Source organism: Marmota flaviventris, chromosome 13 (assembly GCF_047511675.1).
Source record: "Marmota flaviventris isolate mMarFla1 chromosome 13, mMarFla1.hap1, whole genome shotgun sequence".
Classification (NCBI taxonomy): domain Eukaryota; kingdom Metazoa; phylum Chordata; class Mammalia; order Rodentia; family Sciuridae; genus Marmota; species Marmota flaviventris.
Genome location: NC_092510.1, coordinates 65726587 through 65751839, shown reverse-complemented (window position 1 = coordinate 65751839; position 25253 = coordinate 65726587). Strand labels below are relative to the sequence as shown.

The following is a 25253-nucleotide window of genomic DNA, read 5'->3' as shown; positions in this document are numbered from 1 at the left end:
GCTCAGTTAAAATGTGTCCTGCTCAGAAAGGTACTCCTTTACCACTATACAAAATAGTTTTCTCCATATCACTTCACATTTGGCAGTTACCTAAGTAAATGTGTTTTAATATCTTTATTGTCTTCATCCCTTAATCACTCTAGAATCTCATAAGAGACTCTTTCCATTTATCTCTGTATGTTACATGCTTTTCACAGTTATCTGACACATAGTAGATATTTCTGTAAATGTATTGAATAAATTAATGCCCATGTTAAGAGAAGGTCTAAGTCTTACCATTCTGTGACACCCCTCTTCTTTCCTGGCCTTTGTCAAATTTTACTTATGAATCAGCCTAATGATTCCATTTGGGGACTTGAGTTCTTTCAGATATATATTATAAGTGATGTTTAATAAATTCATTGTCATTCAAGTGTATGTTATTTCACACTGGAAACATAGAAGGAGACATGTCTTTTTAAAAAAGAAGTTTGGGGTCTGATTTCTTTTTCCCAGTTAAAAATCCAAACCCAGATATAGCTTGTATGGGTAACAGTTATAAATGTGGACAAATATAAACAACAACCACTTTAAGATACTGAAGAAAAGTAAAAAAGCAGAAGTTGGAGGGAATTAGGCTCTTGAAATATAGGAATTGCATTATATGAGAATAATTTATTTGGCTTTTCATCTAAGCCCCCCCCCCCGCCCCATCTAGATGGAGGCTAGAATGCAAGCAGAGAACCGCAGTCATGTCTTAGAAGATGAACCCTAGAACAGCTGGAGTGACTGGATTTTGAGGGAGAAATATCAGAAAGGCGAAGGGAGATTCCTAAAATTTATATTAGATTCACTCAAATCTCTATCTGACCTTAGAATGTCTATGTGCAGGGAAAATTTCCAGGAATCTACATAAGAAATAGTTGGACGGGGAAAAGCTCAACAGAAATCTCAGCTGCCATCATACAGAAGACAGATTTTGGAGGGTGAGTCCCTAGGGAGGCTGAGGCTTTTCACTGAAACCCCTGCAGAGCCACACCTTTGCAGGGAAGACCAGGACCCAGGACTAAGATTTAACTTGGATTAAGGCCAAAACTGAGGATTGGGGGACTCAGTGGTAGAGCACTTGTCTAGCACATGCATAGCCCTGGGTTTGACTCCCAGCAAACCCAAAATAGGGGAGGGGAGTGAAGCTGAAACAGACCTCCCACAACAAGTAAGTGAAGCTTCTTTTAATTCAAAGTGATCAGCTAGTAATTTAGTGTCATACTAGAACAAAAAGCAACACACTTGAGAATAAAATAATAGAATCTAGAGATTCTATAACATATCCATAATATTCAGTGCAAAAATTACTAGACATGTGAAGAGTTAAGGAAAAAAAGGAGTAACAATTTTTTTTAAATAGCCCAGAAGAATGGGATTAGCAAACAAGGACTTTAAAGACACTTAAAAATATGTACAATAACTTAGAGAAAAGATGGTTAAATGAATAGGTGGAGGTTCTGAGCTGAGACACAGGTAGTGGGGGGCAATAAAAGAACCAGTGGAAATCCTAACTGTAAAAATCAGTATTTGAAAGGAAATATTCACTGGAATCCTTAACAATAGAGAAGCCAGAAGGGAAATGTCATCAGATGTAAATCCATATCTTCAAGAGGGAATGGATAGTACCAGAGTGGCAAACAGCACTGCAAAATAGAGAAGACTAATTTTTTTTTCTTATTTAAAAAACAACAGACTATTTACAACAAAGCTGTATTTACAGCAACATTGTATGTGTTTTACAACATACAAAAATAAAATTTCTGACAATAGTACACAAGATATGGTAGGACAGATGGAATTATGTGGTTATAAGGAACTTATATTTAACCTGTGTGATATTAATTCTAGACTGAGGTAAATGAAGGATTTATGTTGTAATCCATAGAACAACCACTAAACTACACACACACACACACACACACACACACACAGTGTGTGTGTCTAGAGACATGGCTAAAAGAATACCAAGAGTTATGGCTAAAAGATAATAAAGTTATGATTGACTAATCCAAATCAAAAGAACGGAGGAGCAAAAAACAAAACCAGATGCAATAAACAGCAAAACTGAAGTTCTGAACCATATATATATATACACACACACACACGTATATGTGTGTGTATTTATTTATTTATTTATTTGGTGGGTACTGGGGATTGAACTCAGGGTCACTTGACCACTGAATCATATCCCCAGCCCTATTTTGTATTTTAGTTAGAGACAGGGTCTCACTGAGTTGCTTAGCATCTCACTGTTGCTGAGGCTGGCTTTAAACTCATAATCCTCCTGCCTCAGCCTCTTGAACAACTAGGATTATATGTGCGTGCCACGGTGCCCAACCTAAACCACATTGATAATTAAATGTAAATGGATTTAGTCCTCTGATTAAATAGCAGTGATTGCTAGACTGGCTAAAAAATCAAGATCCAACCGTATACTGTATTCTAGAGATGCTTATTAAATATGAACAGACAAGATGAAAGCAACAGGTTGGGAAAGGATATACCATGCAAACAGTAGGTATAAGAAAGGTGATGTAGCTATAAGAGTATCACATGAAGTAGACTGATGTAAGAAGTATTCCCAGAAACCAAAAGAAACTTTTCATAATGACAAAGAAAACCAAAATTTATCAGAAAGACCTAACCATCCTAAATGTGAATGCTTCAAATAACAGCTACAAGATTTATGAAGCAAAAAAGTGTAGAACAAAAGGGACAAATGGATATATCTATAATTGTAGCTGGAGATTTTAACACCCTGCTCAGCATTTGATAGAACAAGCAGAAAGAAAATTAGTACAGATTTAAGAGACTTGGGTAACTTTATAAATCAATCTGACATAACCGACATTATAGAACACTATACTCATGAACTGCAGAGCACCATTCTTCTTACGTGTGCCTGATGTATATCAAAGGTAGTTCATATCAGAAAACTTCAAGACTGAAATCTTACAGCATCAGCCCTCTGACCACAACAGATTAAAATCAGAAGTCAGTAGCACTAAACCATTTAGAAAATTCCCAGTATTTGAAAAACAAACAATACTCTTCTATGTAAGCCATAGGTGAAAGAAGAAATCACAGGGATATTAGAAACTATTACAAATGGAGGGGCCGCAGGCATCAGAGATATGGTGATTTCTGCCACTCCTGTGTGTTCCAAGCCCCAGGGGCTCACCTTGCCAGAATGGTCCACAGCTTGCAGAGTAGCCACCAGGACTTCTCTTTCTGACTCTGGAAACTGAAGGCCACTAAGACCCACCTCATGAAGTCAGCAGAGATTTAAAATGATGTTAGAAGACAAGGTTTTAAGAATCCAACATGGGCCAGATGCAGTGGTGCAGGCCTGTAATCACAGCAGCTCAGGAGGCTGAGGCAGGAGGACCACAAGTACAAAGCCAGCTTCAGCAATTTAGCAAGGCCATAAGCAACTTAGGGAGACCCCTTCGAGGGAGGGAGCGGGGTGGGAAAGAGAGAAAATCCAGCATGGCTCTGGCTTTGGGATTGAGTTCAATGCTAAGGATGCATTCAGATGTATAAACAACTACCAAGGAATGCTTGAAGTAGCCTGTGCAGAAAAGTAGCTGGAAAGCAGAAGTGAGGGTGAACACTCGAGAAAGAAGTTACTAAACCATATGATTGGACCTATACCGAAGCAGGCCAGAGACCCCCCCCACCCAGAAGAACCCTGCCATAACTAAGCTTCTCCAGAGACCCTCAAAAATTCTGTTTAGATAATTGTTCTTAGACTATCTGCAAGAATTTCTACAACAGTTTTCAGGTGGAGAGTGTGTTTGCAGAGACCAAGTGAGGGACTCCAGCCTCCAGCCTGGGTCTGGAACCTTGATAGAGGCATTTGCATCTCAAAGGACTGTGGGAAGAAAGGAGAGGGTCACTTTCCCTTTCCCAGACACTGACTTTCAGAGTGTCCTTGGCCTGAATTGGGTGCCCAGAAGAGTAAAAAAGCTGCTTTTATGTGAACTTCTACAGATTGTGAGCTTCTGAGCCCTTCCCCTTACACACTAGGTATAGAGTTCTAAAACTTTTTTTTAAGAGAGAGAAAGAATTTTAATATTTATTTTTTAGTTTTCGGCGGACACAACATCTTTGTTTGTATGTTGTGCTGAGGATGGAACCCAGGCCGCACGCATGCCTGGTGAGTGCACTACCGCTTGAGCCACATCCCCAGCCTGAGAGTCCTAAAACTTTCTGAACTCAGGGTTCAGAGGGGTGATTTAATGGAGGCAAAGAGCCCCCCCTTTTGAACCTGGCTGCAGCCTATAAACCTGCTTCCTGTTAGGTGTCCTGCCTGGTCTGTCCTACTTAAATGCAACAGATGATAAAGGTTATAAAGGAATGTTACTTAGAGAATCTCTTAATAGAAAGATACTTGCAACAGATCATACAGATACAGAGAAATTGAAAGCCAGAGAACAGACAATTCTTTGAAGAAGTTCTCCTATTTGAAGATGTACTTCATTATCATGGTGTTTCAGGTCTGTAAAAATTAGAGTTATGCTTTCTAGCTTTTTTTCTGCTGTTGTGGTTTTTCTTGAGACTCGATGGGGGTGTTTATCAGAATAAATGACACTTGGCTTTACTATTAGGTAGAGGAGACCTACAAGATCATTACCTATAAGATCATGAGAGCAAAATTGCTTACTTAATGCATGTCCCACTTTCCCTGTTCAGGGAACCTAATGAAATATCACAATATTTACTAATAAAGGAGTCTGTTTGAGCAGCTAATAAAGAATCGATCTTAATCCTATAGACACTAATAAGAAAGTACACCTGTGGAATAGAAGGTGATACAGCATATACTCACTGTGGAATCTGACTGGATACCTTGACTATTAGGGTGCATTTTTATCCTGAGAATTAATTGCCTTATTTATGTTTAGATTTTTTATAGCCTTAAAGGAAAAAAAAAAAAAGATTGTTGGTTTCAATCAACTGTTGTTTGAACTACCTTCAAATTCATACTCCAGTTTTAGATATTCTGAGGTTAAATTTGGATTTCTGAATTATCACAGAGTGTGACCACAGCAGTAATGGTGTGCATATATCTCATTGGCGTGGGTATAATCTGCAACCATCATGAAACACCTGCCTTCTGCCATAAAGCGGTTAATTGAAGTAATTGAATCCCAATGCGTTCCAACTGTCATAGAATTCCAGATGGTGCATCTTCATGTATTAGCTCTTCCCTTTGGACTTTCTGATGTTTATTCTCACTTATGCAGAATTGCGAGTTGCTACGGTTTAATGATCTTCATCCACGAAATTTAAAAAATGTAATTACCCCCTAATTTTAAATTACCTTTGAGATTTAAAAATATTTTAGATATAGAACCAAACAAACAAACAAACAAAAAACCTAAACCTAGTATTTTGGAGAACTGAAGCTGTTACATACATAGAAATATATGAACCTAGGGTATCAGAATTGTCTTTCCTCCATCTATAAGTGCTTTTTGGCCTGGAACCTAGGTAGTACAGAATTTTAAATTGTACAAAAGTAAATTTCAAGTCCATTTGGTTATTTTGATGACAACCCTTTAAATATATTATATTGATTTTTGCCTTTCTAGAGTCTCTTTATAAGGAAAATTGTGTAAGGAATTACTTGAAGTGGATTTTTAAAAATGATATAAAACTTTTTTTTTTAAAGGGCAGGGGGGGAATCACCCTCTTTTTTTCTGACTTGAAATAATTGTTGTGTATATTACACTTGACGGAAAAGTCATAAAATAATATTTAATTGAAAGTATTAGAAAAGTTCTTCAGGTATTGGCTTGAAGATTAATTTTAGTGAAAAAAATACACTTGGATATTAATCACTGCTCTAATTTTGGTATGTTGTGGTGAGCCAAAGAGGCAGGGTAGATTTGGTCACACATAATTTTGGAATGTGTCAGCCTTCTGCATTACCTCCAAGGTATAGGGAATCAGAATTTGTTGTTCATTGAATACTAAATGTACTCATATTTAATGATTTCTCTTAGGACAGAAAAAAGTGTATATATACATAATATATTGTCAGCTTTGTTTTATTCACAGATCTGAACAGAATAGACTCAATTCGTGCAAGTTATAAGAAATGAAAAATTCATAAGAATGTTTATTGGAGTTTCTGGGCAACATCATATTATACATTGTGTGCAATTTTTTTTTTTTAATTGGAAAGATGTACCCAAATGATTAAAACAGCAGGGTACAAAATGCTGTTCAAATTCAAAGGAAGTTGTTAACCCTGCCAAGTCTTAATTCTTCCAAATGACAGGAAGCTTGAGAGGAGCAGGACTTTACTAAGACTGAATACTTTTAAAGTACAGGCGCTTCCATCTAGATTTTGAGACACCTGATCATGGAAGATAGCCATTTTGTAAGTTGTAGGTAATGCTTTCCATTGGAGATGAATGAGCTCTCAGGCTTCCCCTAAGAGAATAGGAAATAAAAGTCAGAAAACCGAAATGGAAACTAGAATAGGAAATAAAAGAGTCAGAACTAGATCTACACACATGCAGTCAATTAAGTGTTCAACAAAACAAAGAAAAGTTGTCAACAAATGGTGCTGGTATGTATATCAGAAGCATGGAAAGAGTGAACTTGGATCTCTATGTCATACTGCCCTAAAATTAATTCAAGATAATTATAGACGTAAAAGTAAAAGATAAAAATATAAGGAGTCTAAAAGAAAAAACAAAGTATCTTAATGACCTCCTGGCAGACAAAGATTATTTATTTATTTTTGCAAAGATTTATTAAGGAGCAATTAAAGCTCACAAAAAGCAGTAGACAGAAGAAAATGCTGATAAATTAGATTTTGTCAATGTAAACTTTTGCTCTTCAAAAGACAGCTTTAAGAAAATGAAATGGCAAGCCACAGACTGGGAGAAGATACTTCGAATACATTTTATTTGACAACTTTGTACCCAGAATAAGTAACTCCTGTCAGTCTATTGAAACACAACAACAACAACAACAAAACTCTCCAAAACAAAGCAAAAGATAGGGACAGACGATTTACAAAGGAAATTACATGAAAGGCCCATAAGCACAAGCAAATGTGTTCAGCATCCTTATAAGGAAAATCAAAACTACATTAATAACCACAATAATAAATGATTTCACATGGACCAGTGAGGAAGTTAACAAAGAAACCAATGCGTGTACTGGATATGTGTCTACTGCAGCTCTCTTGTGCGAGTGGGAATGCAACCTGATATGGTCACTTTGGTAAACAGGTGGCCATTTCCTAGGTTAAAACAATGCTGTTTACTAGGGGATCCAGCTGGGAGAAGAGGTAAAACCGGTACATGTCTTCCAAAACTCATCGTATTGCACACTTAAGCTGTGCACGTTTTACTGAAACTAAAACTGCTATCATTATAAAAGCGAAACCAAAAAATAAGATACATAAACATAAAAGCAATCCCCAGGGCTGCTCTTGGGGGCCTCTGGGTCGGCCAGCTCCCCGGGGTCCGCAGAAAAGGAAACTGAGCTGCGCGGAGCTGGGAAGGTCCCGTGCCTCCCCAGCCCCAGCGGCCGCTAGTTTCGGTTTCCGTTTTCTCAGTTGTAATTAAGTTCCCCAGCCGCTCCGCCTCTCAGCTAGGATCCATTTCTGGGAAAATCCCTACCCTCCTGGCGGTGGCCTCCTCCCCTACAGCTTTAAAAGGGAGCCGGCGCCCAGCCTGGCAGACCCTGCGCGGGAGCCGAGGCCGGGATGACGACCGAGCAGCGACAGAATCTGCTCACCTTCAGAGACTATGTCAGGAAGATTCTGGATCCAACTCACATTCTCTGCTACATGGCCCCCTGGTTTAGGGAGGGTGAGTGGTCTCCAACGAACCCCCCTTGCCTTTTACCTGAAGTCCATAGGCTAACTTTCTTTCTTTCTAACTTTACATATGACAGCGGGACGCCTTACAACTTTCCAGGAGCTGGGTTAGTGGCCAGATCCCCACAGCGTTTTATACTGGACATCAGAGTCTGAAAAGCCGTGGGAAGCCTAGCGCGGGGACCGGGCCGGGGGACTTGAGTTGCTGCGAGGTGGAATAACTTGTTGGGAGAGGGGGGTGTGTGTGCAAATGTATTTAGGTTCAAAGCTGGGGAAAGAAATGGTCGGTCTCATTTATTTCCGCTAATAATTTAGACCACTATGTGCCCGGTGTTGTACTAGCATCAGAGACTGAGAAATAAGATACAGGCTCCTCTTTAGTATATTTTATAACCTGAGATTTTTGAGATAAGGGTGGCAGGAAGGACAAGGACACATATACCCAAATGATTAAAACAGCAGGGTACAAAATGCTGTCCAGGTTCAAAGGAAGTTGATAACTCTGCCAAGTCTTAATTCTTCCAAATGATAGGAAGCTTGAGAGGAGCAGGACTTTACCAAGACTGAATACTTTAGGCTAAAGTACAGGCGCTTCCATCTAGATTTTGAGACACCTGATCATGGAAGGTAGCCACTTTCTAAGTTGTAGTGAATGGCTTTTCATTGGAGATGAATGAGCTCAGGCTTCCCCCAAGAGGAGAAAGGGAGGTGGTGATTGGAAGGAATCCAGGTGAGAGGGGATCTGGCAGTTTCTTTTCAGTCTCCAAGCAACTCAATGTGAGAGAATTTTTGAAATTGCATTAGAATAAGGCAGGTTATTCCAGCCCTGATGTGCTCTACAAAACCAAACCACAGTTGTGGAGAAAGAAGTGAAGGAATACTACCAACAAAAGTGGACCTCCGTTTACTGGTTGGCCTAAAGAGAAGTAATAAAATGGTATTCCAGTGACCAGAGTAGCTTGGGCCTCTGAAAAATATAAGTACATGGAAAACAACTCTTTTAGGAATGCTTGGATGGAACACTATCAAAGTGGTGTGAATCCTATTGTTTTGTGTGCTCATGTATTGACTCAATGAACGCTGAATAAGCGAATCATTTCAGGTATTATGTTAGGGTTGGAAGTAATTTACTAAACATATTAATTAATAGGAAGCATCATATTGAGCAATCAATGGTGAGCATAGTAGAAATGGTCCCTGCCTTAACAAATTAGTTATCTGCCTTCACATATACATTCTAACTAAATATTAAAATAAAGCACAGTAAGTTCTTTGACGGAAAACCATAGGGTGCTGTGGCAGCACATAGCCAAGATGTATACCTTGTCTGGAGAAGACAGGCAAAACTTTCCAGGTATGTGCCATTTGAACTGAGGTCTAAATTGGAGTCAGGAGACCAGCAGTTGCAGGTAGAGCTCATTATGTGCAAAGGTCCAAGGTGAAAGATAAACCAGTGTGTGCTAGGAATCCAGAAAATATTCACGTGATTTAGGTTGTGGAGAAGGGAGGTAGGGGTTGAGAGAATTGAGGCTTGAGAGGCAGGCTGAAGTGGGGAATGCCAACAGTCTTAATTGAATTTACGGTGTAGAAAGATAACTGGCTATAGTTTGAGGAATGGATTGGAGGAGTAGGAGGAGAGCCAAGAGCAGATGCAGAGATCCAAGATAAGGGAGTGGCAAACTGGAGGCAGACAGGCCAGATGAGAGAACAGAAGTCTGAAAGAATGTTTGAAGTGGATAGATTGAAGAGACACTTGGAAAGGATAATCAATAGTACTCTTGTGGTGAATAGGTCAGGGCTACAGCAGGCTGGAGGAGAGCTTCGGGTCTCTAGCTTAGACCTCTGAGTGAATGAATGGTGGTGAGATAGGTAATTTTGGAGGAGGGACAGGTTTGCAGTAGAAGATGAAGGGTTCAGAGTTGGACATGCTGAGGTTGTGTGCTCTGGTTCATCCAAGAAGAGAGATTCATCAGATGGTGAACAGCATAGGTCTGCAGTTCAGGGGAAAAAAACAAAACAAAACATCTAGGCTTGGGGAGTCATTTGTTTAGAGATTTTACTGGAAACAGTGAAGAATAGGTAAAATTGCCTTTTGGATAGTGAGTGAAAAGAACCTGGGACAGAATCCTGAGAAAGCCCATCCTTTATGAATAAACAAAGGAAGACAGAACTGGGAAAGAACATCCACATATGTGGACATGGCAGTGTTATAGACTTGATCTTGTCTTTGACTTTGGCATTATAGCCATCTGTGGCCTGCCATGGCAATGGTTTCTGTGGAATGGTGATGGGTTGAAGGTGAACTAATTGTTAAGAATAGACTAAGGAGGGGCTGGGGCTATAGCTCAGTAGCAGAGCGCTTGCCTAGTATGGGTGAGGCACTGGATTCCATCCTTAGCACCAATAAAAATAAACAAAATAAAGGAATTCTCTTCATCCACAGCTACAAAAAAAAAAAAAAAAAAGCAGCAGAAGAAGAAGACTAGAAATAAATAGCTAAGGGAAGAAATTAAATGTAGGCAGTTCTTTTGAAAACATGATTGTACTTAAAAATTACAATGGAAGCAGTGCTTTGTAGCATGTTCACACAGATCCAGACCCTACAATTTGTGTACATTGTGATTCCAATAAAAAGAGAACAAAAAAGGGTAAAAATAAATGGAAAAAAATTGAAGGAATTTTTTTCTAAGAAAGAAGCAGTGTGTAGTAAATGAGTTTATTGAGGAGGAGTCAAGTCTCAATAAATACTGGTAGGATTTTTATAATTCTGAGATGAAGAAATAATATAAACATTTGGGAAAAATCCAGTAGGGTAACTTGGGTCTCTTACAAGGGAACCAGTTTAAGTTGGTCTCTTGCTTCTCTATAACTCTCATGAAACTATACAATAAAACTGCAGAATTTTGAGAATAAAAGTCTCCCAAATTTTATATCCAGGCAGGTTTTTAGGTTGTGTATGCAAGAAAATCTTGTATAGGTGGGATCTCATATACATTTCTTATGAAAATCACCCATTGCAAACGATTAAGAACTGAAAAAATTAGTAATAACTCAATAAAGGGAGATCTTAGAGTTCAAGAATTGGTGATGAATGATGAAGCCCAGCAGGTGGAGTTCATTTTGCATAACTGTAAATCTGACTACAAAAGTAAATGCAACATCAGAACATTTTTTTAAACAAAAAAGATTTTTGTTTAAAAGAAAAAAATCTTTAAAGTCAAGAAATTTGGGAATTATAAGACATTTTTGCTAAATCAGATTAAATGATCTATTTTAGAAAATTGATTTAATAGCTATATAATCAATTTCATATCCTATAGAGAGACTCTCCCAATGCTTAAGGAACTTTGTCAAATTGAAAAGGATAATGATTTTTAAAATAATTATTTGGATTAAAATCTTTACCATTAGTAAGGAACTATGGAAAGTAACCAGAATGAAATTTCTTGCCTCTAAAGGAGAATATTGAAAAGATACCATTGTACTCTTCTATGATTTTAAAAATGATGTCTGAAAGGGTAAAGATAATGGTACATTAATTTAAGCCTGATTATATGTTTCATCCTAGAAAAGAAAAAAGAAAAAAAGTATTTAGTAACTGAAGCTAACGAGGAAACAGTAAAGGGAAATATAAAACAAGGCAGCGACTGAAGACATCAGCCAAGGCTATGTGATGGGGCAGATGTGTCTATGAGCAGAATTCAGGTCTTTGTTGTCTGCCAGAGACCCGGTTCCTAAAGTCAAGTAACATCAAAAATAAGATAAAGATACCTTAAATAGGGCAGGGGTTGTGGCTCCGTAGTTGCTCTCCTAACACGTGTGAGGCCCTGGGTTCGATCCTCAGCACCATATAAATAAATAAAATAAAGGTATTGTGTCCACTTTCAACTAAAAAAATATTTTTTAAAAAAGAGACCTTAAATAATGAAAACGAAAAGAAATCAGGAGATGCCGTTTTAATACTAAAAACCATCATACAGGCAGAAGGTAATAAAGGGAAAAAGGTTACCTAATTCACAGCGAAGATATAGCACATCTAAATCTTTGTGTATCAAAATAGAAGAAAAAAAAATCTTTAAAGTCAAGAATTTTGGGAATTATAAGACATTTTTGCTAAATCAGATTAAATGATCTATTTTAGAAAATTGATTTAATAGCTATATAATCAATTTCATATCCTTTAGAGACTATGTCTTACTCTCCCAATGCTTAAAGAACTTTATCGAATTGATGCTACATTATAGATAAATCTTTAATAAATTCCCCAAAGCATAGCTTTATTAATTCTCTAATTTACAGACTTTGTGACTATAGGGAAATGTCTTAACTCCTCCTCTCTGACTCAATTTCTTCCTCTATCAGATAAGAACAGCAATCACATTCAGAGGTTTTTGAGAATTAAAGTACATGGCACTAAATAACTGTTAGGTATTATTCTATTTTCCAGAAATTTATTATGGAACTTTCAAAAATTACCTATACTTTCAAAATAACTTCTAACAAAAAGAAAATCAAGCCAGTTATAGCCACTTTCACAAGAATAGCAGACAGCCCATATAATACATATTTTTGAGCTATACCTAATCTTCTAGTCAGAGGAAATAGATTTATAGGTATTTCAAAACAATAACACAAATGGATTAATAAATTTGACTCAAGTAACTACAAAACAAGAACATAAATAAATAAATAAATAAATAAATAAATAAATAAATAAAACAACTAAATAACCAGTAAACCTCAAAGAAAGCAAAAGAGACAATTTCCCCAAATTACTGGAACTAAGGAAGAGTTCATTCAGTGTCATTGCAACAGATGTTTAATGAGCGGGAAATTTGTTTTTTAAAAAATACAGTGATTAAAGAAGATAACAAACAAAATCATTAAAAAATGTTTGGTCTGTTTTTGTTTCTGTTTTGCAAAGACTATGAAGATTGAGCAAATTCAGGGTTGTGGAGGGAGTTGAGCAATAGGTAACAACATTTAAAAATTTTTTTAAATTGCTTTTTGTAGTTGTTAATAGACCTTTTTATTTTATTTATTTATTTATTTATATGTGATGCTGAGAATCGAACCCAGTACCTCACAAGTGCCAGGCAAGTACGTTACCGCTGAGCCTCAGCCCTAGCCCCTAGGTAACAACATTGAGAAGTATGTACTGTTCAATTCAAATTATACTTTTAGGAATTTATTCTAAGGAAAACTTTAAAGCAAGAAAAGTCAGATATCTGTACTAGATTTACCTATTAACAAAGAATAGATTAAATAAGTGTTTTTATGTGATATAATACCATGCAGCCACTAAAAATTGATGTAAATCCATATTTATTGATGGGAAATGACATCTATTACCTATTAATGAATGAAGGAAAGTATGTTTGTAGATGCCTATTTATTTTAAACTACATATAATTTGTACATATAATTAGAAGAAGGTGTTTTCTGGAATATTACATGGGTTTGATTCTATGTGGTGTGATTTCAGTGGGTTTTTTTTTACTTCTTCATGCTTTTCACAAAGTGCTTAAAATGTTTACATTGACACTGTGTTAAAAGACAGATAGCAATGTTCTCCCTCATTTGTGGAAACAAATAAGTCAGTCTTGTAGAAATATGGGATGGAATAGTGGTCTCCAGAGATGGGGAAGTTGGGGGACAGACAGTAATGAAGAGGGACTTCGAGGCCTGGGAAATGTACTGGGGGAGTGGGAGAAGTGAAGGGTGAAAGAATGATGGCTGAACATGATCAGTACATGGTGCATGCATGTATGGAGCTAGCACAGTGAATCCCATTTATCTGTACAATTAATATGGTAATAGCTTAAAGTCCAATTTAGGAGATGTTAGTGTTGTTGGAGAGGAGGAATGTCTTTGACAGATATTAAGGACATTTAGTGTAGGGGAAGTGAGTGATAGGTGTCATTAAATAAACACACAAAGAGGAATTGCTTCTGTTTCCAAGATTCTCCAGTTAGCATGAGACTCCACTTTATCTGGCGAGTTTTGGCAGATAATGTGCACCTGCTAGACCCTAGCTTATTACACAGATTTCTAAAAGAAATTCAGTTCATGGACTTTGCTCATAAAGTAGAAGGATACCCTCAGACCTTACTGTATAGGAATCTTCTTGTACATTTTATGAATCACTGCGTATCTGTCTAGATAGAGAAAGTGTTGATGAACTCAAAAGCATAATTTGGTTGAAAATCAGTTTACAACAGGTAAATTTGTTTTTCTGGTACTGAAGATGAAGCTTTTGCTTAAAATATTATTTTAATTAAACAGTGAATTGCAGCATGTCAATGGGTAACTATTCAGTTTATATAGTCCATAAGTCTAAAAAATAAAAGCAAAACAGCACCATCTGTCATGATACATCCAGGAAAATTGATTATTTTTGTAGGTATATGAAATGGATATACATTTAGCTTTGTCTTTATATGTGTTTATGATTAAACATTTAGTGTTTTTAAAAAAGAAAAAATGTTATTTGGAAAAAATACATGATATAAAAACTTATTTCTTATAGTACCAAACTTAAAATAAATGAACTTAACAAAATGTGCCAAAGTAATATGAAGGAAACTAGTCTGAAGAGAGTAAGATTTGAGGGAGGCTCTAGTCAGAATGGCAATTATAAAGTATACAAATAATAACCAATGTTGGTGAGGATGTGGGGGAAAAGATATATTTATGCATTGTTGGTGGGACTGAAAATTAGTGCAAACATGCTGGAAAGCAGTATGGAGATTCCTCAAAAAACTAGGGGTGGAACTACCATAAGATCCAGCTATCCTACTACTCAGTATTTATCCAAAAGGACTAAAACCAGCTTAATACAGTGAAACAGCCACATCAATGTTTATAGCAGCACAATTCACAGTAGCCAAACTAGGGAACCAACCTAGGTGCCCTTTGATGGGAAATGACATCTATTACCTATTAATGAGTGAAGGGAAGCATGTTTATAGATGCCTATTAGATGAATGGCTAAAGAAAATATAGTACATATACACAATGGAGTATTACTCAGCCATAAAGAAGAATGAGATTATGGCATTTGTTGGAAAATGGATGGAACTGGACACTATCATACTAAGTGAACTAAGCCAGACTCAGAAAGTCAAAGGTTGAATGTTTTCTTTGATATATGGAAGCTAATCCAAAATAAAGGGAAGAAAGAGAGAGAGATAAAGGGGGGATTCCATAAAAATAGAAGAAAGATCAATGGACTAGATGAAGAGGATTGAGGGGGAGGGAGAAGGGACAGGATAAGGGAAGTATAGTGGAATGTATCTAGGGTAACTTTTCTAAGTACATATATGAATGTACCACAGTGAATCTCACCATCATGTATATCCAAAGCACTAAACAACAATGACAACAAAAAACTAAAATAGCAGAAGTATCAGTAAAGTAGAGTAAGGGAACAGGAAGAGGGAGGAAGGGAGGGAAAGGGGAAGTACTGGTATGATTGAGAGCAAATTATATCTCATGCCTTTAAAGTTATGTCAGAATGAACCCCAGTGTTATGTATAACTAAATAAAACCCATAAAGGAGAAGGAGAAGGAGAAGGAGAGGAGAGAAGGAGAGAAGGAGAAGGAATATTTGCGTAAGGGAGGGGTTGCCCATGCTTCCACATGGGGTACTGCAGGTTTGTAAGCATGTTTGTTCTTCCTGTGCTAATGTATAGTTGTAAAGCAATAACATAAAAATATCCAAAGGTAAGTTTAACAGGCTAATTGAAAAATACTGTATTAATGCTCTTGAATAGGCAAAATATTAATATTGTCAAAATGGCCATACTACCAAAAGCACTATGCAAAATCAATATGATTCCAATTAAAATCCCAATGTCATTATAAAAATAGAAAAAGCAATCATGAAATTCATTTGGAAAAATAAGAGACCCAGAATAGCCAAAGCAATCCTTAGCAAGAAGAGTGAACAGGAAGCATCACAATACTAGACCTTAAACTATACTACACACAAAGCTATAGTAACAAAAATGACATGGTATTGGCACCAAAATAGACATGTAGACCAATGGTACAGAATAGAAGACACAGAGACAAACCCACATAAATACAGTTGTCTCATACTAGACAAAGGTGCCAAAAACATACATTGGAGAAAAGATAGCCTCTTCAGCAAATGTTGCTTGGACAAGTGGAAATCCATATGCAGTGAAATGAAAATAAACCCCTATCTCTCACCATGCATAAACTCGACTCAAAGTGGATCAAGGACCTAGGAATTAGACCAGAGACCCTGTACCTAATACAGGAGAAATTGGGCCCCAATTTTTTTTTAAGAGAGAGTGAGAGAGAATTTTAATATTTATTTTTAGTATTTGGCAGACATAACATCTTTGTTTGTATGTGGTGCTGAGGATAGAACCCGGGCTGCACGCATGCCAGGCGAGCGCGCTACCTCTTGAGCCACATCCCCAGCCCTGGGCCCAAATTTTTGTCACATTGGATTAGGCCCCGACTTCCTTAATAAGACTCTTAAAGTGCAAGAAATAAAATCAAGAATTAATAAATGGGATGGACTCAAACTAAAAAGCTTATTCTCAGTAAAAGAAACAATCAATGAGGTAAAGAGAGAGCCTACATTTTGGGAGCAAATTTTTGCCACACACACGTCAGATAGAGCACTAATCTCCAGGATGTATAAGGAACTCAAAAATCTTAACATGAAAAAAACAAACAACCCAATCAATAAATGGGCTAAGGAGCTGAACAGACACTTCTTAGAAGAAGATATACATTCAATCAACAAATATATATGAAAAAATGTTCAACATCTCTAGTAATTAAAGCAATGCAAATCAAAACTACTCTAAGATTTCATTTCATGCCAGTCAGAATGGCAGTTATCAAGAATACAGATAACAATAAGTGTTAGTGAGGGTGTGGGGGAAAAGCCACACTGATACATTGCTGGTGGGACTGCAGATTGGTGCAACCAATCTGGAAAGCAGTATGGAGATTCCTTAGAAAACTTGGAATGGAACCATCATTTGAGCCAGCTATCCCATTCCTCGTTCTATACCCAAAGGACTTAAAATCAGCATAGTATAGTAATGCAGCCATATCAATGTTCATAGCAGCTCTGTTCATTGTGGAACCAACCTAGATGCTCTTCAGTAGATGAATGGATAAAGAAACTGGTATATATACACAATGGAATATTACTCAGCATTAAAAGAGAGTAAAATTATGGCATTTGCAGGTAAATGGATAGAATTGGAGAATATCATGCTAAGTGAAGGAAGCCAATCCCCAAACACCAAAGGCCGAATGTTCTCTCTGATAAGTGGATGCTGATCCATAAGGGGGAGTGGGGAGGCATGGGAAAAATGGAGCAACTTTGATTGGGCAAGGAGAGGGAGGGTTGGGGAGGGTGCATGGGAGCAGGAAAGATGGTGGAATGAGATGGTCATCATTACCCTAGGTACATGTATGACTGCACAGATGGTGCAATGCTACATCGTGTACAACCATAGAAATGAAAAGTTGTGCTGCAATTGTGTACAATGAATCAAAATGCATTCTACTGTAATATATATACCTAATTAAAATAAATAAATTAATTAAAAAAGAAAAATACTATGTTAAATACTTTTTTAAAATTTTTGAATGGAAAAGGTATAGTAGAGGTCTTTCAATGCCCTCCCTACAAGCTAATGTAGTTAAAAAGTTGGTGTACTGGGCTAGACGTGTAGCTCAGTTGTAGAATATGTGCCTCATGTTTATGAGGTTCTGGCTTAAAAAATTTTTGGTTATATCTTCTCTATTCATGTCTCTGTGTTTTATTATGCACATATTTATCCATAAGTTTTTTGCTTTCCTCTCTTTTTCTACGTCCTATTTTATCATTAATATATTCTGTGCTGTATTCCCTCCCTATTCCCCTGCTCCTTTGAAGGCTTTAGATTCTGTTGGTGAACTTCAATTGTGAGAATTACATTCTGTTAGATATTGGGGCCAGCTAGCCGCAGGAACGGTCTTTAGCAAAGTACAAGTAAACAGTACAATTTACCTGGAAAGGCCTCTGCTGGGCCTGGGATAAATCTGGACCTCTGCTGATACCCAGTGTGTCAGTAATGGCTGCTGGAGTGTCTGAGGGAAGACTGAGCAGCAGTGAGCAAGAACACAGCTGTAAGCCCTGAGATTAAGAATAGGATGAACTGACTGGAAGGAAGGGTGGAGTTGTAGACCCAGGGAAGCTGGGATAAGTGATGAGATAGGTCACTATTTTTTTTTCTTTTACTGCAATAAACCAAACATTTAATTTAATTCAGAATAAGAGATAAGGAATAACTCTTCAATAAAATATATAAAATTGTACAATGTACCCTTTCAAAGGGATTAAAGTGTACTGGGGAAGGGAGATGGACACCAAGGTGAAACACCACCTGCGCGCTAACTACATGGGCTGTTTGACAACACCATTTTTAGCAAGTTAAAGGATGGCTTTACCCTCTGCCCCCAACATGTTAAAAAGTGTGGAAACTTTTCCTAATAAGTTTAGCACATACAATAGGTACACACACAGAGAAAGCATGATTTTTTTTCCTTCCTGGTTCTACTAATTGTTCAAGAATATTTTGCATATAGGTAAGATATTTGTTTTTTTTTAAGCAGAAAATTACTACACTTTCGTACCCCCCCCCCCAAAAAAAAAACATCTTTGCAATGTGTGAGTTGATGTACCTAGTATTTCATAGTAATCATCAATGCCTTCTGATACTCTTTAATTTTTTGCTCTCTGATGACTGACCCGAAATGGAGTTAAATAGCACAGCACTGAGAGAAGTTAGGAAGTATTTATTTCTGTTTTCTACCTTGCCCTGGGTGGTCTCAGGATTACTCTCACCACCTTTTTTTCAAGCTTATGAAAAATAAATGATAAAACCAACAATATGGAGAAGGAGGAAAATAGAGTCAAATATGGTAGCATCTCACAAGCTTTTTCTTATGCATATAAAATGCAAATGTGTTATAATACCTCATTTATTTGCCAGAAGCTTTCCGTTATCTACTTCCTGGATGCATCCTAATTCTAGTATTTGATTTCCATAAGTAGAAGTCAACTCAGCATATCAAGACCACCAAATTCGCACCAATTTGGAAATAACCTGTCTCCTCCTTTAGGAAAACACAACAAATGGACTTACAGTCTCTTTAAGGTGATATATGTTTATAAAGTTTGCATATGTTTATAAATTTTGCCTTTCAAAATAATTTGAATTTTTACATTTACTGTATAAAAATCTTATATTTTATCATATATATGTATATATATTTATTTATTTATTTATACATTGAAACTGCCAGAGCCAATTTTCGTGAAAGGAGAAGGGAACATTTAGGATATGACGCCGAGTAAACAGGACGTGGTGCCTCCCATCTAAAGAAGAAATTCGAACTAGGACTTGGGGCCCTTGGGCCTAGACACTTTGGACGGTGCCTGAAATTTCGTTGTAGGAGGACTGGGTTGGTCCCCTTCTTTGAGAGAGAGGTGAATCCTTTTAAACGAATATCCATCCTGGATTCTACGCGGTATCCCACTGACGTGGTCTTGAGTCGGATGGGCAGGAGGGGAAGAGAAGGTCTTTGGAAAAGGTAGGAGGCTCCGGATAGGGACACTGCTTGCAGGGGCGAGTTGATGGGGAAAGGGAGACCAAACCGGGAGGGGCAGCCTAGGTTTAGCTGCCATCTTCAGCTTTTCCAGTTATGCCCCCTGCAGGCTTTTTGCCTTGGCCCTGCCGTTCTGGAACCAGATTTTGACCTGAGTCTTTGAGGTTCAGAGAGCTGGAGAACTGCGCACGCTGTGCCATGGAGAGGCGCCAGGAACTGGGACGTGGTGAAGGGCATGCGAGAGGCTTCCGATTGGTCTTGTGTTTCCTCAGGGTGCAGGTGGTGGAGCTTCTCTCTAGACGGAGACGGGTCACCATTAAGAGTTGAACTGTGTTGCTCAAAAAGATGTTGAAGTTCTAATTCCCAGTACCTCAGAATGTGATCTTATTTAGCGATAAGGTCGTTATAACTAGTTAGGATGAGGTCGTACTGCATTAAGGCATGGGCCCTTAGTCCCGTATGACTGGTGTTCCTATAAGAAGTCAGCATATGAAGACACAGAGACAAAATGCCATGTGCAGACAAGAGGTAGATGGTGGAGTGATGTGGCCACAAGCCAGGGAGAGGAGAAGGCAATATGAAGACAGAGGCAGAGATTGGAGGGAGTGAGATCACTAGAAGTTGGGCCTTCTGGTGGTGATGGGCCACCAGAATCTGGAAGGAGCAAGAAATGCATTCTCCCCTAGAGCCTTTGGTGGAAATGTAGCCCTGCTGACACCTTGATTTCAAACTGATGACATTTAGAACTGTGAGAGAATAAATTTCGATCATCTTATGCTCCTGGTTTCTGAAAATTTATTATGCAGCCACAGGAAAATAATACAAATGGCTAAATGAAAAAGACAATAAGAAACATTGACAAGAATATTTTGAAATTGGAATCTTCCTACATTGCTTGTGGGGAAACAGTTGCAGTTCCCTACAATGTTAAAAATAGAGTTACCATAAGACCTGAGAATCTCACATTTCCATGTATACCTAAGAAAAACGAATTTATATGTCTACACTAAAAATTGTGCCTGAGTGTTCATAGCCTCTCTATTCATAATGGCCAAAATGTGGCTACAGTCAAATGCCTATTAACTGATGTGTGGATAAGCATGGCAATAAAGTAGTGAATGATACATGCTACATGGATGAATCTTGAAGACATTATGCTAAGTGAAAGACACCACAGCGACCGCATGTCATGATTCCACTTACATGAAATGTCTGGAATAGGCAAATCCATGGAGAACCAGTTGATTAGTGATTGCCTAAGACTGAAACAGGAGGAGGAGTGCAAAGTGACTGCTAGTAGTTAAAGGATTTTTTATAGCAATGAAAATGTACTAAAATTAGATAGTAGTAATGGATTTATAACTTTTAAACACCATTAAATTTTATACTTAAAGAGTTAATTTTACTGTTGGGTTACCAAAACAGGTCACTTAATATCATAAGGATATAAGGCATTCTTTCCTCTTTTTTTTTTTTTTCAATTTGCCTTTAATGAGTGTCTATAATGTGGCAGATCCTCTTCTAATCTCTAAGAACATAGTGGTTCACCAGCTTAGTCCCTTGGAATCTGTTTTTTAGCAACTATAGAAAAAAACGGAAACTTACTAAATGTGAGGTCATACGAAGGTGATGATTTGGTCCTATCCTTAGGTATGGAGTTAAGTGTGCAAAGTTAGAATGACCACCAGCAGGCTGGGAGATTGTTTGTGGGTAGCTGATCTGTTTCTTTTTAGTTCCTTTTCTTTTCTCTTTTCTGCTGTATTTGCAACCCTCTTAGCAAAAACCTAGAAGGGTCATGAGAGTATCCCTGTTCATTTTGAACTGCTTCCGAGACCACCATAGCTGTTACTAAAGTCCTTGAGCAGTGCTGCACTCGAACTCCTTTACTCCAGCAGTTGCCTTAGCCTTTTGAACAGAAAGAAAGCCTTTGTTTTTCCATCTAACCTAGTGCTGTGAGTTGTAATGGGGGAGTTTTTCAAACGTCTTAAGGAAACTCCCTTTTCTTCAAATGTTTTCAGACTTCCACACCAAACAAGAAGTTTCCATAGAAGATGGGAAGAGTGAGTTGGTACAGATGGGGTATAGTCAGCCTGGGCAGGGAATCTGCTTTCCTGAAGTTCCTGCCCATGATGTGACTTGTTCGAGCCCCTGCCCCATTCAGGAAAGTCTGGCAGCCCTCTTCTGGCTTTTCTTCCAGTAATTAGTAGTTCTGCAGTTTGATGTATTCTCGTTTCTATTTGTAGATAAGATGCAGTATATTCAAGCTGAGAAAAACAACAGGGGCCCGATGGAGGCTGCCTCACTTTTCCTACAGTTCCTTTTGGAACTCCAGGAGGAAGGCTGGTTCCGTGGCTTTTTGGATGCCTTAAACCAAGCAGGTGAGTTCATTCTCCTTACAAATCAGAGCTTATTTCTTTGTTTTGTCAGAATGCTATAAAAGTGAAGAGCTAATAATCTTGAGGTATTCAAAATACTGTTTTCAGGCTCATAACACACTTGTCTATCTGAAACATCCAAAGGAATCTACAGAGATTATTGTAACTAATGAGAGTGGTTAGCAAGGTCATTGGATGTAAGATCAGTATACAAAACTAGTTGCATTTCTACCTGGTGGAAGCAAACAGGAATGAAATGCCATTTATAATAGTAATAAAAAGATGATGTATTGGGGAATAAATCCAACAAAATATTTGTAAAATCTAGATGGAGAAAATTATACAATATTAGTGAGAAACATTAAAGACATCCTAAGTAGAGAGGTACATCCCTGCACATGGAAAGTAAGACTTGGTACCATAATAATGTCAGTTCACCTTACTTTTATCTGTATGTTTAATGCAATTCTAATAAAAATCATATATGCCTTTCCAATGGGCTTAACAAACTGATTTTAAGATCTATATGAAAGAATCATGATCTCAGAATAGTCAAGACACCTTTGCATAAGAATTAGGTAAATTGGCCTTTCCCTTCTGGGTGTTGAGATTTATAAAAATGCTGGACATGGTGGCATGCGCCCATATTTTCAGCTATTCAAAATGATTGCTTGAATCCATGAGTTTGAGACCAGCCTAGGCAACATGGTGAGACCACCATCTCAAAAACAACAACAACAAAACTACAGAGTCTCTTACAGAGACCCACACATCTGATATTTTAAAGACCCCTGGGAACAGAGGATCACTGGGAAACCAGGGAACTATTCAATAAATAGCAGTCGACCATTATAATTGAGATAATGTTAAAAACCAAATACACCCTAACTTTCAGATCCATGTGGATATAAATAAATTTGTATTTCTTACTTTGAATTCAAGAGAATTTAAAGACTTAAATATAACAGCCATTTTTTAAGCCATTTTAGAAAATAACAGAATAGTTTTATTACATGGGGGCATGGCAGGATTTATTCATAAGATATTAAAGCATTAGCCATAAAAGAAAACTTGGTAAATTTGATAAACTGTTCTTAATTTAATACTATCATAAGTCACTATAAAGAAAGTAAAAAAAAACAAGTCACAAGGTGGGAGAGGATAATTGTAAAATATATACTTACCAAAGAATATTTTAAAATCAATCAGGAAAAGGAAGAAAACACTCACTGACCAAAAGATGTGGACAGATATTTCGAAGAACAGGATGTATGAAAGGTGAATAAATAAATGAAAAGATTCTTAGCTCATTTAGCAATTAGGAAACTATAAATAGGAACCCACTGAGACAGCACTTTTTAACTACTCGACAGCAAACTTAAGTCCAACAGTGTGAAGGTGTGAAGAAGACATTTAATAATGGAAAATATTAAATATTGCTGTATACATAAGCAGACACAACTATTTTGAAAAACAATTTGACATTGTCTGGTAGAATTCAACCGTCATTTATCCCTTTTTCCAAGTTTTATTCTTTAGTTTGTGCCCTAGAAAAATATACATTTTAGAGTACACATACCATAATGTTTGTAGTATAATTATAATAACAAAAGCAAGCAAACAAAACTGGAAACAACCCCAGTATCCTCATAGAGAAGAATGGAAAAACAAGTTTTATAATGTTCACACAGTAGTCCATTAAACTACAATAAAAATGTGTGAACATACCTCTAGATTACAACTCAGAGAAATCTTAGAAATGTAATATTAATTTTTTAAAAAAGTCAGAGAAGCTTAAATGTCATAGGATATAATATGTATGAAGTCCCAAACAAATTAAACTAACCATACATTGTTTAAGGAAGCAAACATATGTCATGTGACCATTCCCAAACAAACAAATCAGGAGTGATATATCAAATACACAATAGTGATTTCTTTGGTGAGGGGATAGAAAGCTGGGGAAGAGAAGGTATACACAAATGTTAAGACATTCTTGTTCTTAATATAAGTAGTGGGTTCACATGTGTACATTTTGGTGTGTTTTTTATGTGTTACAAATATTCTATTATGTTATCAACCATTGCAAAGCTTTTTAAAAAAGTATTTATTTTTTAGTTGTAGTTGGACACAATACCTTTATTTTATTTATTGTTACGTGGTACTGAGGATCAAACCCAGGGCCTTGCATGTGATAGGCGAGCGCTCTATCGCTGAGCCACAACCCCAGCCCTGTTGCATATCTTTTAAATTTCTATTTTTAGAGCTCTGATATGTTCCTTAGTCTTTCTTATCCACACCTATAAAGTCAGTCTTACCCAGAGATATGAAAGACATCTTGGAAATCATGTGATCCAACCTCCCTCCTGTACGTGAGGAAACTAAGGCCTTGAGGGAAGGTTTGCTCAGGATCACACAGATAATTGGCATTTTTGCTAGAGTTAGAACGTAGGTCTACTGATGGCTTTCTCTTGGGGTAATTTGTTGAACTGAGATATTAGACTGTGAGAGTAGGCATTGAGTTTCAACACCAAATCAGCCACTTAACTATTTAAGGGATTTTAGCCAAGTTACTTGCCTTTCTGATTCTCCAGTTTACTCATTTGTCAAAGAAACCAAAGGATAATTTTCTTTTTGTGTTGTAAACAATGAGTAAGAGATACATATATGAAGAACCTAGCACAATGCATACAAAGAGGCACTAATCAAAATATAGTTGTTATACAATTATTATTTGCATTGTAGTAGAATGATTTAAAACCTGGGAAATTAAAGAAAACTTGTCATTACTACAGGAAAACAAATTCTGATGATGAGGTGTCTTCTATTACCTGTGTCCTCATATTGTAACACCAATATGTTAAATTAGCACAATGTTAAAAGCAAAACACACACTGTCCTTCCCTAGGTATTAGAATTCCTCAAGAGACACACATATATATAATCAGTATAATTGCAGTTCTTTTATGAAAAGTGATGTGGTTTTATTTTTCAAAAAAATTTAGGTGAAATTGTTTAAATCTTGGTTCCAATATTGTGAACTGAAACTTTTCTGCTTTTGTTTATAGGATTAAAAATTGTTGACTTATTTTCTTTCATTTCCTAACCTTGCCTTAAGATTTCTCTAAATTTGTTACTGTAATATATGCCTATTTATTCCGAACAATTTAAATGGTACAGAAGGGTAAAGTGAGTCTCCTTCTGTTTACCTTCCCCACTACCTCTTATACAACCCTCTTCAGAGAAACCACTGTTTCTCCATTTTGGGGATATACCTAATCTAGGTTATTATGAGTTACTAAAACCCCTTATTAATTTATAAGTAAAAATGGAACTTCTAAATTCTACTTTAAAAT

The 25253-nt window shown here is 37.1% G+C and overlaps 1 protein-coding gene and 1 pseudogene across 3 annotated transcripts in view; both read left to right on the top strand.

The window, feature by feature from the left end:
- The first annotated feature begins 3217 nt into the window (after positions 1-3217).
- Positions 3218-4771, top strand: LOC114089136 (TIP41-like protein; annotated as a pseudogene).
- Positions 4772-7625: 2854 nt separating this feature from the next.
- Positions 7626-25253, top strand: part of Rigi (RNA sensor RIG-I) — a 62971-nt gene continuing 45343 nt past the window's right edge. For all 3 annotated transcript variants that reach the window (XM_071600684.1, XM_071600683.1, XM_027931022.2), the window contains exons 1-2: positions 7626-7865; positions 21766-21900. In XM_071600684.1, coding sequence (XP_071456785.1) covers positions 7760-7865; positions 21766-21900 — 241 coding nt within the window. In that variant the 5' untranslated portion in view covers positions 7626-7759. The remainder of the gene's footprint in view (positions 7866-21765; positions 21901-25253) is intronic.